Source organism: Thamnophis sirtalis, unplaced genomic scaffold, assembly GCF_051295495.1.
Source record: "Thamnophis sirtalis isolate CommonGarterSnake01/CBP01778 unplaced genomic scaffold, rThaSir2_p1.2 scaffold_4, whole genome shotgun sequence".
Taxonomy (NCBI): Eukaryota; Metazoa; Chordata; class Lepidosauria; order Squamata; family Natricidae; genus Thamnophis; species Thamnophis sirtalis.
The window spans coordinates 51,458,711-51,465,376 of record NW_028261384.1 but is presented as its reverse complement, the minus strand read 5'-3'; the positions used below and the strand labels follow the sequence as shown (position 1 = coordinate 51,465,376).

At 35.1% G+C, this 6,666-nt stretch overlaps 1 protein-coding gene across 1 annotated transcript; it reads left to right on the top strand.

Annotated features, from left to right (window-relative positions):
- The first annotated feature begins 853 nt into the window (after window positions 1-853).
- Window positions 854-6,285, top strand: CMTM6 (CKLF like MARVEL transmembrane domain containing 6). Its single transcript, XM_014052790.2, has 4 exons — window positions 854-982; window positions 4,029-4,205; window positions 5,016-5,114; window positions 5,584-6,285. Exons 1-4 carry the CDS (start codon window positions 854-856, stop codon window positions 5,773-5,775), a joined length of 597 nt encoding a protein of 198 aa, XP_013908265.2. The 3' UTR covers window positions 5,776-6,285.
- Window positions 6,286-6,666: the final 381 nt, after the last annotated feature.

Sequence of the window (6,666 nt, the reverse complement as noted above, 5' to 3'; positions counted from 1 at the left end):
ATTTTTTCAATGTTAAGTAGTACTACTGATTCTTGTTAAACCAAGTGTACCTTGATAATATATCTTTTCTAGTCATTTTCATAGTGAATATTATACTCATGTAAATGAGCTGCCCCTTAAAAGCTGTTTAAAGCAAAGAGCATGATTATTTTTTGCATTTTTCCAAGGTTGTAATTCAAATGTAAACTTGCCAATCATATATGAATATTTCAAATGCTGAAAAGGGGATGGAAAATGGAAAGCCACTATAAGGTGCAATTTTGTATGACCACAATAAAGAATTGCTGCTTTTGTTAGCCTTTTAAATTCTTGTGTATTAATTCATCTATATTAATGTCTACAATGAGAGTGTTTATACCCCTTTAGACTTGTACAAAATATCCTTTGCCCTAGTTAAAAAAAACTGTTAATAGTTGTGTGCCTTCAGTTTCAAGGGCTATTCAACAGGGAAGATAATTAAAAATCCAGAAATTTGCAAAATAGGAGGGAGGAGGAGAGGGACACAGTTCATCCTCTTTCTCTGGGCATAACCCCTTTCCCAAACTGATGCTTCAACGCTGTAAACTTTGCGGGGAGCATTTGGTCCTGAGCCAAACTTTCTGGGACCTCCCTGCTGCTTTGATTGGCTGGGGGAAAAAATGCGGTGCTTTTTTATCATACGCGCGGAGAAATTCAGGGCTATTCGCTCAGTTTGGAGACAGAGGTGCAATCCACTCCGCTTTCTCTTCCTCCTCCTCTAGGTTCGGGGCAGCCAAAGGGCAGTTGGGGTCCTCTGGGCTGAAACCGCGACTCCTTTTCTTTCTATTTTCTTACAGAACTTGCTTTCGTCTGACCGTTCTATTACTTCGTGGCCATGGAGAACGGAGTGCCGTTTTTCGAGCAACCCGGCGCAATAACCGAACCGAACAAGTGGCGTTTCTTGAAGGGCTGCACCCTCAAGAACTTGAGCAACTGGCGACTATCCCTCAAGTTTGCGCAACTGGTAAGTTGGGTTTTATGAATAGGTAGGAGAGGAAGGAAGCAAGCAGGTGGCACAGCCGACTTCGGCGCCGTCTTCCATTCTTTGCGTTTATCTTGTATTCGTTTTCAGCAGTTCTTAGGCGTAGAAGAGTTCGAAATTTTATTTATTTTACATTTGTTACTTATTTGCATTCTGCTTTTAATATTTTTACAAATATCTCAAAGCGGTGAACGCATGTAACCCACCTTCCTCCTCCTACTTTACCCACAACAACCCTATGAGATGGGTTGGGTTGAGAGAGTGGCTGATCCAAAAGTCCCTCAGCTGACTAGGCACTAAACTCACGATCTTCAGTTCTAGCCCGGTGCTTTAACTACTAGACCAAACTGGCCCTTTTGTGTCTTTTAAACCGTCTCTAATTCTAGTGAAGCCCACTGTCTCACTACCGATGTTTACACGGAGGGTCCGGGAGAGAAGGGGGAACTACCCTGTTGGCACCTCATCGAACGCAATAAACACGTAAAATTGCAAACTCTTGCAAAATTGCAAAATTGCAAACTCGGTCAGCTTCTGGATAGCTTTTTTTCTGAGAAAGTGACTTATTTTCTGGGCCATTTTTGCAGTCGCTTGTCTTACGGGTCTGAAGCCGCTGTTCGTGCGGCTTATTTGGGGTTGTTTTCACATCATTCTGAGAAGCTGCGCTTAGACGGTAGATTAATTCTAATCTTTGTCCGTATTACAAGCGGCTCGCTAAAATTTAGAGAGGACAGCTTCTCGATTCGAGCAGTTTTTGCATGGAAATAAAGGAATTGTTCGACTACTTTCACTACCCTCGTGGTTAAAGGTTGGGGGGGAAACCGGGTGATCTAGATTCAAGTTCCCACTTGATTCCACTGCTTTCTGGTGAACTACTGACCAATCCATTTATTGGCAGTATTTCTTTTTCATTACATTATTGTATCAGGTACCGTTTTTCTAACATACTGTCCCTCTATTTGCTTTTTGTAGTTTATGGCTCCATAATTATTTCTTTAACTTTGATATGAGAGCCTTTAAAGTATGGTGAGAAAGACATTAGTTTAAAAGCATTTCAATACCAAAATAGTGCTAACAAATGAAGAAGCACATTACCAGGATGTCACTCAAATGTGTTAAGTTTTCCAGTCAGGAAATTGATTATGGGATAATTATGAATTCCTCTTTGGAAAGGAAGTGTTAAAGGAAAAATAATTGAAGCCTGCTTTACACTTACTTGATTAAGCCCATCTAGAAAATTAATTCTATAATATTTTGCTACAACTTTCCCCATATTTTATAAAACTTTATAATATGATAGTCTGGTATTTTATCTCTTGTTTGCTTCAACCCATAGTATTTTGTGTTAAGCAGCTAGCAAATATTTTCCCCCAGAGTCTAAGTAACTATAACTTTAGACCAGACATGTATGGTCTAAATCCATACAAGTTTCATAGCTAAGTGGAGATTTGAAATTTGGTTTTCTCATTCCTATTTTTGACATTCTTAATCAAATTTTGACAGTCTTTTCAGAATTCATCTTACAATTGCACTTAATAACTTAATTTATCCACACATTATTTTCATGAAATAATCAGATCTTTTAAGAGTTTTATTATCTCACACCCAAGTCTCTTTAGGATAATGCTATAATCTTTAAATACTTTAAATTTGGAGATCTGGAGAAGTGACAAATGTCTTGGCTATTGAATTGGTCATTATGTAATAAATGAGGGAAATTAGGCATTTTGTAGAATGCCTAGAAAATCTATAGAATGCCAACAATGGGAGGTCAAAGTAATTTGATTTTAACATTTCACACATATCCTAGACATTCTGTGCAATACCAAAAATAAACCAGCAAAATATAAATACTCCTGCTAAAATGCCGTTCTAATCCTCCTTGTTGCAATAAGTATAACAATACTAGACTTTTTCTCTTGTTTTTTTTCTGGTAGGAAAGTCCTGTACTTTATTTTGCATTTCTTCTTTCATTTTCATATACATCTTTTCAATAAAGGATTAGGGATAACCCAAACCCTTTTCATGACTCTCTTTTCATACTTGGCCTAAATAGTATTTATCACTCTGCATAATACCTAAGTATTCTATTCAATGCCTAGGGAAAGTATATAGCATGTTAAAATAACACAGACATTTCACCCTTTGCCTAAAAAGTCACACATTCTATAAATTTCATAGGCATTCGGTACAATGTCAGCTTTTCACCAGTAATATAAACCATAGATCTCTGCAATACACAGGAAAAGTGTTTCAGAATGCAGAAAGGTGTGTTCACAGCAGCTGCCTGCTATTTCTTAAACCAGCTGTGCAGACTTTGTAAAGACACAACTGTTTTAAAGAGTAGTAGCTAAATACTATGTCATACCTACAACAGCAGCTCCATTTCTGAAATAAACCAAAGCATTGCAGAGTCCTGTTAAGTAGTATATCGTGCTGACTCTGTCATCCACAGTTGGTGAATGTTAGGTTGCATTCGTTCTCTAATAATAATTTTTATATTTATAATTATTATTGTGCAGATTTTGCTTTACTTTTAACTGGTTATTACCCTGCATGTTACATAGAGTGGCTTCAGTGATTGATTATCAATAATAAATGGATTAAGTAAAGATATCATTTGCTGTGCTGTGTTTTTTTGCTGAGCAGTATTTCTTCCCATATCATATCACTTTCAAATATTTGTTTGTGTGAATAAAATAGATAAGCAAAAATAGGTAAGACGCATTTATCTTTCTATTTGATTCAAATAATGCACATTAAAAGAAAAAGATAATGGCTGTAGTTTGATATTAATAGAAGAGATAAATATAATTTAGTAGATAACTCAGTCATTCAAGCTTTGTTCAAATTTTGACATAATCTTGTATTCTCAATAAATGCAGATTCCTTTCTTGAAGCCTGAGATCTAAAACAAGGCATTTATTTAAAAGAATGTGTCTTTTAAGATAAGAAAGAAAGGTTTGTTACATAGAATTGAATCATCCAATAAATGATTGCTTGCTTAATCATCTTTATTCTTTATCAACAGATGGTATCCTTCCTAGCCTTTATGGCTGAAGAAGCTGTGAAGAGAACTGACTCCTGTCCTGGACTTTACATCTTTGAGTTTGCCAGCTGCAGTGCCTTTATTTTAAGCATCTTAATCCTGGTTTTATACTGTACTGCTGTTTATCAAAAGGCTGGAGAAGAGAGAGTGACTTGTGTGGTAAAGAGGGATCTTTTCATTTTTGAAAAAAAAACCTGGAAGCACAAAATTTAATATGGTCAACAAAGAAGAGTTTTGGTGACTCCATTTTAAAGATTTCATAAACTGTCTTTCCTTCCATTTCTTTCATAACTATGTAGCACCAAGGCTCAACCTACAGAAGATTATTTTATTTTGCTTGTGCGGAATTGTTGCTTTGTCTCTATATTCAACTTATTTCACATGCCATTTAAAAAGTTACTCAGTAAAAAATGGGTGAGATGTGATTTTGAGCTAAGACAAATATCATTATTTTAACTTTCCGACCAGCAATATATGTTGAAGATTAATTCAGATTATAAAAATGTTATTTGATATAGGTACTCCTCAATGTACGACCACAACTGAGCCAAAAATTTGTGTTACTAAATAAGACATTTGTTAAGTTAATTTTGTTCTATTTTCCGACCTGTCTTGCCACAGTTGTTAAGTGAATCACTGCAATTGTTAAATTAATAACTCAGTTAAATGAATCTGGCTTCCCCATTGATTTTGCTAGTCAGAAAGGCACAAAAAGTGATCACATGACCCACAGGAAACAATACCATCATACATATGAGTCAGTTGCCAAGCATCTGAATTTTGACTATGTGACCATGAGGATACTGCAATGGTTGTAAGTGTGAAAAACAGTCATAACTGACTTTTCTCATCTTAACTAAATGGTCACTTAGCGGACTGTAGTCAGTTGAGAACTACTTGTAATTAATGTGATAGAAATGAAGGATAAAAATGACATGTATGATACTTTTACTTTTTCTTCTTTTGTAGGATTTCTTTGTTGCTGCAATAGTAGGATTCCTGTTCTTCCTGGCTTCAATTATATTTACTGTAACCGCTGAGAAGCAACTGATTGAAAATACTGCAATTGTGAGTTCATATTTGACAGATTGCTAGGATTGCCAGGATTCTTTTTAAAGAAAGGAAGGACAAGTTGCCGGTCTATAATGCTATTGCACACACTAAGAGAGAACCTAACATTTAAATTAACGTGAACATATCTTACTTTGTATAAAATTGACACTATAAAAAAAAAATCTTCACCTGATTTAAAATGTAAACTTGCCCCATATAATATAAAACCCAAATGAGTTCAGTTGCCTTTGTGAAAAGCAACTTTGAGACAACCATAACCTGGATGATTGAAACTCTTCAGAGACTTTTTATCTCCTTCTTTAAATTGCCTGCCATCCATGGTTCAAAATTATTTTATTAATGACAAACATTTCAGGATTTTTCTGTTTCAAACATGTATGCATGTATGGGTTGTTTCTATGTAAGTGCAAGCCAATATAAGGGGATGACGCATAGGTGACTGTGTTTTTTTTTCATTCAACAGACCTTTGGTTTCTGCGCAAGTACATTGTTTATTGTGGATGCTGCACAAATCATCATGAAACGTATTGTGGAGGAGAAACTGCTAGAGAGCATCCCAACTCTTCGCCTCAATCGTCGTGATCGTCGTGATCGTCGTGATCGTCGCGATCGTGAACAGCTTGGCATGCGGATGTTAAATAATCACCGAGTCTAAACTGTAAACCACAATGTTTTTTCAATGCATGCTGATCATAGCTGAAGAGATACTATCCTTTAAGGTATAAATGCAGTCCTCAATGTATAACCATTTGTTTAATAACCATTCAAAGTTACAACACCATTGAAAAAAAGTATTTGTGATGCTTGTGCGTGATTCCCTTTTGCTATCTTCCAACAAGCAAAGTCAATGGGGAAACCAGATTCACTCAACAATGGTGTTATTAACTTAACTACAATATTTCACTTAACAACTGTGACAAAAAGATCAAAATGGGGCAAGGCTCACTTAACAACTGTCTTGCTTAACAATGGAAATTTTGGGCTCAATTGAGGTTGTAAATTGAGGACTACTTGTATCTAGATTATTGAATTTTATTTCAACTTTCTACTTTTTAATCTACAATTCTTATTCAACAAACTATATACTATATTCTATTCATATATTATATCATTTCTTAATTTCTTAATGTTTGCACTTGTTTTATTTTTCATATATATATGAGTAATAAACAGGCAGCATTTCTTTGAGGATAACAATTTTATCTGAGATTGTTAAATCCTCATGCATTATTTTTCAGAATAAATAGAGAGAATGGAGCATTAAACAGTTTGATGTGGTCATTCATATTCAAATTTAGATTTTTATTCTTTTAATTAATCTTACTGTGTATACCTGTAGATATTTCCACATTTTCCCACTTAACATTTTGTTATTCCTTCTTAAATCAAATCAGTCATCTTAAACTTTTAAAAAAAGTCATAGGGTTTTATTGTCAATATTTTGAAAATTAAGGTTTCTATAATACAAATGGAAGCTGCATCAAAAATTGCAGGGTATGTCCTGTTCAGCATTCCAGAAACTATGTTCACTTTACCTTTCTAATAG

Bases quoted from the DNA above. Each gene is read 5' to 3' on its own strand.
- CMTM6 (XM_014052790.2), top strand. From the start codon at position 854: ATGGAGAACGGAGTGCCGTTTTTCGAGCAACCCGGCGCAATAACCGAA. The intron at 983-4,028 runs GTAAGTTGGGTT...CTTTATCAACAG, and splicing joins CCCTCAAGTTTGCGCAACTG to ATGGTATCCTTCCTAGCCTT. The intron at 4,206-5,015 runs GTAAAGAGGGAT...CTTCTTTTGTAG, and splicing joins AAGAGAGAGTGACTTGTGTG to GATTTCTTTGTTGCTGCAAT.